Source organism: Bidens hawaiensis, unplaced genomic scaffold (assembly GCF_021521415.1).
Source record: "Bidens hawaiensis isolate Kalapana, Puna unplaced genomic scaffold, B.hawaiensis_p1.1 tig00021032_1, whole genome shotgun sequence".
Classification (NCBI taxonomy): Eukaryota; Viridiplantae; Streptophyta; class Magnoliopsida; order Asterales; family Asteraceae; genus Bidens; species Bidens hawaiensis.
In genome coordinates this window covers 265681-276538 of record NW_027493251.1, presented here as the reverse complement: position 1 = coordinate 276538, position 10858 = coordinate 265681, and the positions used below count along the sequence as shown (strand labels likewise).

Here is a 10858-nt window from a genome sequence, read left to right as displayed (position 1 = left end):
TCCATTTGTCCGACAAAAGCTTAATTATAATATCCGAAATCCATCCGAGCAAATAATTTAATACTTATAATCACTCTAATTCTATTGGATTTATAGAATCTTATCTTATGTTATTAATATATTTTTTGTTATTATTCTCTTTAACTTTTACATTGGGATACATATGATACAAATATATAGATCATGATAAAATACACTATATGAAATTAAAGATTTGGTCAAAAATTAGAGGCGTTATTATCTTGTTAAGCGGAGGGAACGTTGACGAAAATTTTAGATAAAGCTAATAAAGTATACAGTGGTGTTTTAAATTCAAATTAATTGTTAAACTAATCTAAAGGTTGAAAGTGTTTAATCTCAAATTTAAATATGGGATAATAATATGGCCATCTTCTTTTAAAATTCAAATTACAATCAGCAGACTTTACGTCTTCATCTCCAACGAGGATTCTTGAGTTATCTTAATCCAAAGCTAAACTACTACCCGAAACTTATAGGCTTCATCACTCATATAAATATCATACCTCGATTTCCCTTCGTGGAAAACCCAAAATCGTTGTTTTTCTCTGCCGAATTCACCACCATCAACAACCCCCGTTTTCTTCCGAGTTAAACCACCACCGCAACCACTAACTGGTGTTGCCAAAGAAACCCATCACACTACCACCCTAATCTAGTCTCGCAACGAAGATCGTCCGCCGCGGTGCCACCAAGTGCCGCTGCAAATCACACGACTCCGGCGTCGTAGTCAGTTTTTCGGTTCGCGATTAGGTAACGATCAAAATCTTCCTGATCTCTTGATACAAATTAGTTCTTTGTTCTATTGGTTAAAGTCTTATTTCGATGTTAATTGTGTTACGCCATGCTTGTGGCGACGCAGTCCCGGTGTTGATTCAGTTGCTCGCTACGCCACCCTAACTTCCAGTTGATTCCGTTCAGCTACTAGGTAACAGTATGCTCTCCGTTAATTGTTCGTTCAGTTAAATATGGTTCTTAAATTTCGATTGTTTCCGACGACTAAACCGAAATCTGGATATGGGGTTACGAAGAAATATATGTGCATGTACTAATAATATCAAAAGATTAATAAATCGATTTACTTTTTCTTCTGTTTATAAATCTTGTCTCCAAAAATCTACTATATTTGCATGATTTATAATGTGTGTAATTAAATATTTAAAATATAGTATTGTTTCTTGTATGTAGTATGAGTTAATAATAATAATAATAATAATAATAATAATAATAATAATAATAATAATAATGATGAAGTTATGAGAAGGTTTTCTAAAATTCCTTTCAAATTAATTTTAGTTATTCTATGTGAAGGACGTAAAAGGTGTTTTGAGAATTCTAACTAACGAAAAGAGATGTGTAAAAGTATAAAAGTCTTCGTCGTCGGAACCAACAAGTGAACTTAACAATTTAGCACACCTAAGAAAATTGTTTGAAATAAATAAAATGTAGGTGTTAGTACGAATTAAAGGGACTCGACTTTACTCGCTTGCTCAACGACTAGTAAGGTACGGATTCTGTTTTTCTTCACTCATAGTATTGGTTCTAGTCCATTTTATATTCGATGTCCGTCACTTTGTAGTGCGGATTTTTGTTATCTAGTTCGGTTTATTCGTATGATATGGTTATATTAATTTTATAGCATGCAATAGGTTATATATATTTTGAATTCATTATTGCATGTTCCTGTTTAAATATCTTTTAGTTATACGACTTTAGTTCAGTACTCTGTTACCCGAGCATTTCTGACTTATCGTTGGGGCGTCAACGACATGGCACTTATCGTGACAGTGCGTAATCAAAGTTCACGGCGTCTCTGAAAGTACTCATGTAGTACCTTGGCCACTTAGAGGCGTATAGATCGATCTTAGCTCCGACTCCTGACTCCTGACTCCTGACTTCTGTTTGAGATGGAACAATGTGTGCACGCCACCCACACCGTCTCCTTGGTGCATGGACTAGCTAGCTGTGTACCCCTCTGTTTAGGCTCTGGGTGCTTCCGTATTACACGACCTATTTATTTTAACATCATCGTCGTGTATTTTAGTAATTATATTTTGTTTCGCTATATTTCTGGTCCGTTTTGATATGTGTATACGCATTTGGTTAAATTTGAGTATATTCAGATTACGTCCCGATCGTGTATCGGATTATGTTTCGCATCTAATTATAGTTGGGTCTAAAACGTGGTTTTATATCCGCAATAGTTTCAGTTTTATTTCAGTATGTGTTTTGTCTTATGTATGCCTTTACCTGTACTATTGTTCTCTGCGTTACTGGGCAGTTTTTGGCTCAGCCGTATTTTCTTGTTTGTGTCTGTCTTATTTGCTATCAGGTAATTCGGGAAATCGGGGAGATCAGTGATGAGAGTAAAATGAAGCTCAAGAATAAGGACTTGATTTAATTTTTTTTAAGCATTTAATAAATTTGACTTAGAATCTCTTTCAGTGTTTTTAACTCTTTTGGTTGCCATGGGATTCTTTTCATTTCATTTAAATGGTTTTTGTTTGGTCTATGATATCTGTAATAGTGACACGTCAGCCTGCTCCGGGTTGGGATGTTACATTAATGGACATGCACGTACAAGGTCTCGTCCGATTCAGTTCGTCTACAGCCCTAACCACCACCGACCGTTACCTACGCACCATCAAATCGAACACAAAAAAGGAAACGAAAATGTTCTTTCAAGGTTTGAAGGTTTTACAGGTTGTTTGAGGTTGAATTCCCTAGTCATTTAGCATGTGAAGAAGACCTTTATTAAAAACGGGTTTTAAGTTGTTCAACGAAGAGCTCTCTAATACATAATGGATAACACACCGATTTAAGAAAAGATAAGCCGTTGGATAATTTTTTATTTTTTATATATTGAATTATAATTTTTTTATTGTTTTTACTCTTCATTTATATGGTTAGAGAATTACAAAGTCTAACGAGATAAGAAATAAGAATAATATCATTTCACCCAATAATAATAAGATGTCATCTCTTACCTACCTCCCGTCCGTACACCACCACCACCGCCGTAACTGCTCTCAACTTCCGGCACGCCGTCCGTCGACACCAACCAACAGACTGAGATTGAGATTCCGTTGCTCTATAGCCAAGGACTCCCAAACTTCTACTCCAGTCTCCGCCGACTCCTCTTCTCAGCCGTTGCTGGACTGCGTGATCGTCGGCGCCGGAATTAGCGGCCTCTGCATTGCGCAAGCGTTAGCCACCAAGCACGCTGACGTGTCCGCTGACGTCATCGTGACGGAGGCGAGAGATAGGGTTGGAGGAAACATATCGACGGTTGAGAGAGATGGATACCTTTGGGAAGAAGGTCCCAATAGCTTCCAGCCGTCTGATCCCATGCTTACTATGGTGGTATGTATAATGTGAATATGTGATGGTATCATTTAAGAAAATGAATATGTTCGTTCATGTTTGTTTGTTTGTGTGAGTGTAAGTGGAATTAACCGCACATACATGAATGAATATAACTACTCAACCAACACTATCTGTTTCGGCCAAAGTTTTTTAAAAAAAACTAGACTAAGTTGTGATGAGTGGTGCTTACTAAATTGTAATGGGATGAAAATGTTTAAATGGATATGTGAATGAACCAAAACAAAACACAAACTAGCAAACATAAACAGATTTAATTGATCGAACGGGACACATGTTCATGTGAGTTTGTTTATTAAGTTAACAAACATCCCATCCAACAGTTCATTACTTATGTTTTGACAAAATAAATTACGAGTGTACATGTTTGATTTGTCACAAAATAAACAGAACTGTAAGAAGGATAACTGACATAATCAAACCTAAATAATTGATCCCAATAAAAAATCGGTGGGCGACGGTTGTTTTATGTTTTTTTTTTTAAATTGATTTATCGGTTTGATTCGGTTTAGCTATCAACCAAACTGCAAAAACTGAACTGAACTGGTTGGAACCGAACAGAAAAAACCAATTTTAAGTAGTTTATAAGAAATAAATAAATGGTGTTGCCCAAAAGTTTATGTCCAAATGTGTAATAAGTGGTTAATCATTTATTACTAAAAAAAGAGGCTCAAATTCATTATTTTGGTCATTTGTATTCCCGCCCAAAATTTTCAAACACGAATGTCGAAACAAAAAAAATTCAAAACCGAACTAAACCTGTTGTGAAAGCCGAAACAAAAAAAATTCAAAACCGAATTAAACCTTGTGTGAAAGCCGAAAAAACCAAAACCAAATGGTTCTCAAAAACCCAGAAACCGAATGGTTTTCACTCAAAATTAGCGAGTTATATCAGTTTATTGACTCGTAACTCCCCAAAATTGTATCTCTCTCGGTAAATTATACTAAAGATAACAAAGTAAGTTCATGCTAACAGTCATCTTGGTTATCAATTTATTATCTTAACCAGCGAGATAAACCCACGCGTTGTGGCGGGTGTAAAATTTCGGTTTTGATGTGCTCACTATAGTAATCGAAAGAGAAAACCCAAAAATATAGTCGTAATATAACCAAGAGGGTATCGAAACATGTTCATTTTGTTGTTTTTATTATGTAACGTTGAAAACAGCGCGATGCTACGTGTTCCAAACAAAATATAAAACTCAAAAAATATCACGTGTTTGGTTAATTGTTAGTTTAATATGTGTGGTAATTTAAAAAAATAAAAAAGAAAAAATAAAAAAGAATGCAAAAAATCAAAAACAAATAAAAAAAAAGCTTACTACATGTGGATCACTCAAAAGAAACTGCTGTAGAAGTGTTTCTTATGAACCTTATGAACTTCATCATTTACTTTTATTTACTTGTACAGTTGTCCTTAGATTGATTTCTTTTTTGCATGGCAGGTGGATAGTGGGTTGAAGGATGATTTGGTTTTAGGGGACCCCACTGCGCCTCGATTTGTGTTATGGGGTGGTGATTTGAAGCCAGTACCTTCAAGTCCAACTGATTTGCCTTTCTTTGATCTAATGAGCTTTCCTGGAAAACTCAGAGCAGGATTTGGTGCTCTGGGGCTCCGCCCTCCACCGCCAGTCTGTACCTCCGTTATTCATTTGTCTTTAAATCATTTATCACTAGCTTTTCTAGATTTTGATGAAGTTTACATTTACAGGATCGTGAGGAATCCGTTGAAGAATTTGTTCGGAGGAATCTTGGGGATGAAGTTTTTGAACGCTTGATAGAACCATTTTGCTCAGGTAATATCATTTAATCAGTACATTTAAAAAAAAATTAAGCTCAATGGACTACCAAATTACGCTATGCTCATTTATCTTAACAAGCTAAAATGTTGGGCTCGGGCCTGGCTTGTCAAGCCGGCTTGTTATTCTTAAAATTTTGTAATCTAATTACACACAAGTTAATCTTGGTATTGTGATTGTATTGTTGTTGTGAATAATGATGGTTACAAGGGGATTAATATAGAAAAACATAAATTGTAACTCTAAAAGGTGGAGCCATAGTCTGGTGCTAAACACCTTGCCTTCCTATTGTGGGATCCCGGGTTCTAATCCCTTTTTAAGCGTGTTTATCGAGCCGGGGGTCTCACCGGAAGCAGCCCCTCTATCCCTACGGGGTTGGAGGTAAGGCTGTCTACATCTTACCCTCCTCAGACCCTGCCATAGCTTTGCTATTGGTGGGATTTACTGAATACGATGATGATGATGATGCTAAATTGTAACTCTAAGAGACTTTTACTTTAGCTATTCATATTCAGTCTATTAATATTCAGTCTAATATTCCCTCGCAATCTAAGGCCGGGTAGTGAGCTGTAGCTTGTCCCATAAAGTCACAAATCTTTCTGAAGGCAGCGGCTTTGTAAAAGCGTCAACAATCTGGCCATTTGCACATCAGTACATGTGAATTGAACCGAAATTTTTCGTTGAACACTCTTTCTCTTACAAAATGAGAATCAATCTCCACATGTTTTTTGCGAGCATGGGAAATAGTATTTGCTTATAAGTATGTGGCTCCTAAGTTATCACACCATAAGATAGGAAGACTTTACTAGGACGTCAAGTTCACTTAGAAGGGCTTCAAGCCAAGTGGGTTCGGCAATTGCATCCGGCATCCGCTAGCGCTTTGTATTTAGATTCAGTTGATGACCGAGACACGGTTCATTGTTACCTAGCTGTCCGGGTGACATGATTTGAACTGAGATAGATAGCAAAACCCCTGGCGGATCAACATTCATCTGGACAACATGCTCAATCCGCATTGGAGAAAGCTGTATGAGACCGATGATAAGCATCTGTATAGGCATGCAACGTGGATCCGGAATCCTGCTGAATTAGAAGACAATGATTCGAGCTTCCCAGTTGCCTGAGTATTCTTTAAACCGACCAGTGGTTTTCTGTGGGTGAGTGCATAAATTGACAGACTTTGTTTGCCGCAAACGTTATGTCGGGCCGTTTCAGGGTGAGATACTGCAGAGCCCCACAATTTGTCGATATCTTAACGGATTGTCAAAAGGTGGACTGCTACCAAGGGCCAGAATGCCAGATTAGCAGAACTGGAGCAAGGTGAGTGAACAGGTTTTGATTGTGAAAGACCAGCCTTTATAAAAGCTCCATAATATACTTCCTCTGAGAGAGAACCAAATCAAATCCTTTTGAAGTAACTTAAATACCCAAGGGAGAGTGCCCATGTCCTGCACCGCAAATGTAACTCAGATTTCTGACTGTGCGATCAATGGCTGCCGAACTGTTGCTTGTCACGAGGATGTCGTCAACGTATACAAGCATGTATAAACGAGTGCTTGCAGATGAGTGAATAAAGAGTGAAGTATCTGTTTTGGATCCTTTGAAGCCCAATTTGTGAAGTGCTCCAGATTCGCGTTGGAAACATGCTCGCGGGGCCTGTTTTAAATCATATAGGGACTTGTGCAAAAGACAATATGGTTCAGTTTGGCGAGATCTACAAATCCAGGCAGTTGGCGCAAATAAAGTGTTTCATGTTGATGAGTTGATCACCATGCAGGATAGTGGCTGTGTCGAGTCCGAGCTCGGCTCTTTTAACTTACAAGAGCCTGAGCTAGAACCCGGCTCGTTTCGAGCTCTGCCTGTGAGTAGTATTTCAAGCTCAATTTGCTTATTTTTTATTAATTAATTTATATACCTTTTTAATTTTTTTATATTTTTTATTTGTAGTTATATATATAATATAATATATATATATTGGTTAGTTATTATTATTGTAGTTTAATATATAATAGTAATTATTATATAATAAATATATATATTTTGATATATTAAATAAAAATTGCATAAATAATAGGTTTGCATGCCAGTTAGAGCTCGATACGTGAAGGTATAGCTCGAGCTCATTTAAGCTCGGCTCAAATCGAGCTTTTAGTGGCCCAATCTTGAGTAGCTCATGGATCATGGGTGGCTTGACTCGTTTGACCAGTTAAAGTTTGAATTTTTGAAAGTTGGTTACATAAAATCAAACTTTTTGAAGCTTTTGATGGTTTCTTCTGGTACCAAAAGTAGAAACCGGACCAAAGTTATATTTTTATGTAATTTACAAAAGTACATTATTTAATATTTACCCTGTTTAGGTTAGGGGTGGTAAAATGTGAAATTGTGATATTTCAGGTGTTTATGCTGGTGACCCATCAAAACTTAGTATGAAAGCAGCATTTGGAAAGGTTTGGAAGCTGGAACAAAATGGTGGTAGCATTATTGGTGGAGCTATTAAAGCAATCCAGAACAAAAATAATAGCACCAAACCTCCGAGAGACCCGTAATGCTCTGTAATTGGCCTTCCTTTCTGTTAAATATTATTTTCTATAATATACATATGTATTAGGGATTTAAACAAGCCGAGCCAGAGCTCGATCCTGTTTTAGCCATTGTTTATGTAAATGAGCCGAGCTGAGAGCTCTTTCAATTTAGGAGAGGTCGAGTTCGGCTATGAAAGCTTGAGCTTGTGAGAAGTTTTTTAAGCTCGAGCTCCTCTTGGGACGGCACGTTTATTATATATTGATTAATTTATAACATTTATAATTGTTTTGCATATGTAATTATAATTATAATATTTATATATAACGTTTTATATACTGTTTAGTTATATATATATCATAAATATATATATTATTAACTTTTATATAATATTAAGTAAAGTTATATAAATAAAGGCTCCCTTGGGGTTGTGAGCTGGCTCAAGCTCGATAAGTGAAGCTTGGGAAGTATTGGCCACTTTATTAATGACTAAAACAGGACAAACATTTTACAAGTTGATATATTAACCCAAATGATACATAAATCTGCATAATGACCCAAATCCATTTTGTTCTATCCTTGAATATACGTGGAACCTGACAGGAGATTACCAAAACCAAAGGGACAAACAGTTGGATCGTTTAGGAAAGGACAACAAATGCTGCCTAATGCAATCTCAGAAAGGTAATCTTCATACATTTTCATTGTCACTAAAATGGGCAATATGAAAGTTTATGGTGAAAAATGAACAAATCTGTGCACACATTAATGACATATTCAGCTGGTAGCAGGTCAAAATTTTGCACACAATAATGACATCTTATGTCATTCTAGTGTGTAAGATGTCATCTGGCATTTGGTAATTCTTTTTATGACATGGCATCAATAATAATAATAATAATAATAACCACAAAATTGAAGTTTGTTTCCATTTCTTGTAGTTTTTCTTCTAGATGTAATAATATTCTTATGATATGCATGTTTGTAGGTTGGGTAACAAAGTGAAGTTGTCATGGAAACTAGTAAGTATTTCAAAATTGAAGAATAAAGGGTACAAATTGACATATGAAACACCAAATGGAGTTACAAATGTGGAGACTAAAACAGTTGTCATGACTGTTCCATCCTACGTCGCAAGTGACTTGTTACGCCCTCTTTCGGTATGTCAAACTTAAGCAAATAATTTGAAAAACATAGGAATGAAATTTGATATGTTAATACCCATTTATATTAATTTTTGTTAGGGCAAACCAACTTACAGTTTATCACTTCTTTTAGTTTGAACTGCTTTTACCTGTAACTGCTGATGTGGCATGGACACATGGTTGATGCCATGCCAAATGCCATATCATATGCCACATATTTAGCAAATGCTTATGTGAGTCATTTTATTTATAAGATAACAGAGATGGTTTTATTAAACTATGTTCTAAATTAGATCACATAATGTCACGCGGCATACACCAAATTGACAAATAAGATGACAGTTTTTAAAAATTAACAAACAAATTGATATATAACTTAGTTGCTAAAATCAGTAATAAATGTAAGTGGTTTTCTATTCTGCTCCTAATAAAGTTGATTATTAATTAAAGTGCAAAAAGTTATATGCTTTGTTATTTTCAAAGACAATAAGTATATGTAACATTTTTGTAATAATATTTTTAAAAGAAAAAGACAAATATGCCATGCATGCTAACACTTAAGTTACTTCTTTCCAGAAATGATAATAATATATAAAGATTTTTATTTCTGTTCCAGTCGGGAGCAGCGGATGCTTTGTCAAAATTCTATTATCCTCCAGTTGCAGCTGTATCTGTTTCCTATCCAAAAGAGGCAATTCGTGCTGACCGTTTGATTGATGGTGAACTCAAGGGTTTCGGTCAATTGCATCCACGTAGTCAAGGCGTCGAGACTTTAGGTCAACTTTCATTTCACATGCTTATATAATCACTTCTTGCCCTCTCTATTTTTTTTTTCAATTTGTTTGTTATTGAAATCTTTAGGTACCATTTACAGCTCATCCCTTTTCCCTAACCGGGCCCCACCTGGAAGGGTTTTACTCCTGAACTACATTGGAGGGGCTACAAATCCTGGTATATTAGAAAAGGTAACCAACCTTTTTTTTCTGCCAATAATAAAACATTAAAAGTTTTAACTGCTTTGATTAAGGCAACTAATTTATAAACATTTGGGTTCAAAATGATTTTGTGGCAGCTCACGTGTCGGTAACTTTTTGACCATATTGACTTATTGTATGTGGCGGGGTGGCAATGGTTCAAAACCAGACCTTACTGAACTGAAACTGAATTGAAAATATCGTAACTGGGAACCGTATCATGTCGTGTGGGTTTGGTGTCGGTTTAGAACTGGTTGGACCCGACCGGTGTTAAAAAGCGTTTAAACTGTTCGAAACCACTCAGACCAAAATAAGTCGGCCCGTTTGAGATACAAACGGTTCGGTTTTTTGCTTTTTGGTAAATGGTTTGGTCCGGTCCAGCTTGAAACTTGGAAGCGGCTATGTCAACCGAACCAGAAATTTCACCTTTATTGTTTATATATTTCTTTTTTGTTTTTAAAAGATGTAGTTTATATATTTGCATTATACTTATCATTCTAAAGAAATATATACATATTAATGATTTTGAGAAAGTAAAAAAATAAGTTTAAATCGCCAAAAAAAGTAGCAAACTAGCCTTTAGTTCAAAATTTATATTTATCTATTTTTATGGATGATATTAATTGTATATATTATTTATCAGACGGAAAGTCAAATTGTGGAGGCAGTTGACCGAGACCTAAGGAAGATGCTGATAAACCCGAACGCAGGAGATCCGTTGACTTTGGGGGTCAAAGTATGGCCTCGTGCGATCCCGCAGTTTCTAATTGGTCATTTTGACATTTTAGATGCTGCAAAAAGTGCTCTTAAATATGGCGGATTTGGAGGTATGTTTCTTGGTGGCAACTATGTATCTGGTGTAGCTTTAGGTCGATGTGTGGAGAGTGCTTATGATGTTGCGGACAATGTAAGTAGTTGTTTGTCACAAAGCGTGTATAAGTGATAATAACATGTCACGTTTTGGGACGTTAAGCCAGTAATTCATTTTTTTTTTGTCACAAGGCATGTAGAATAAACT

At 35.9% G+C, this 10858-nt stretch overlaps 1 protein-coding gene across 1 annotated transcript; it reads left to right on the top strand.

The window, feature by feature from the left end:
- The first annotated feature begins 2956 nt into the window (after positions 1–2956).
- Positions 2957–10806, top strand: LOC143562552 (protoporphyrinogen oxidase 1, chloroplastic-like). Its single transcript, XM_077050319.1, has 9 exons — positions 2957–3381; positions 4848–5033; positions 5114–5198; positions 7596–7743; positions 8325–8405; positions 8710–8881; positions 9483–9642; positions 9728–9831; positions 10484–10806. The coding sequence occupies exons 1-9, from the start codon at positions 2992–2994 to the stop codon at positions 10781–10783; spliced, it is 1626 nt and encodes a 541-aa protein (XP_076906434.1). The 5' UTR covers positions 2957–2991; the 3' UTR covers positions 10784–10806.
- The last annotated feature ends 52 nt before the right edge of the window (positions 10807–10858 follow it).

Bases quoted from the DNA above. Each gene is read 5' to 3' on its own strand.
- LOC143562552 (XM_077050319.1), top strand. From the start codon at position 2,992: ATGTCATCTCTTACCTACCTCCCGTCCGTACACCACCACCACCGCCGT. The intron at 8,406-8,709 runs GTAATCTTCATA...GCATGTTTGTAG, and splicing joins CCTAATGCAATCTCAGAAAG to GTTGGGTAACAAAGTGAAGT. The intron at 9,643-9,727 runs GTCAACTTTCAT...TGAAATCTTTAG, and splicing joins TCAAGGCGTCGAGACTTTAG to GTACCATTTACAGCTCATCC.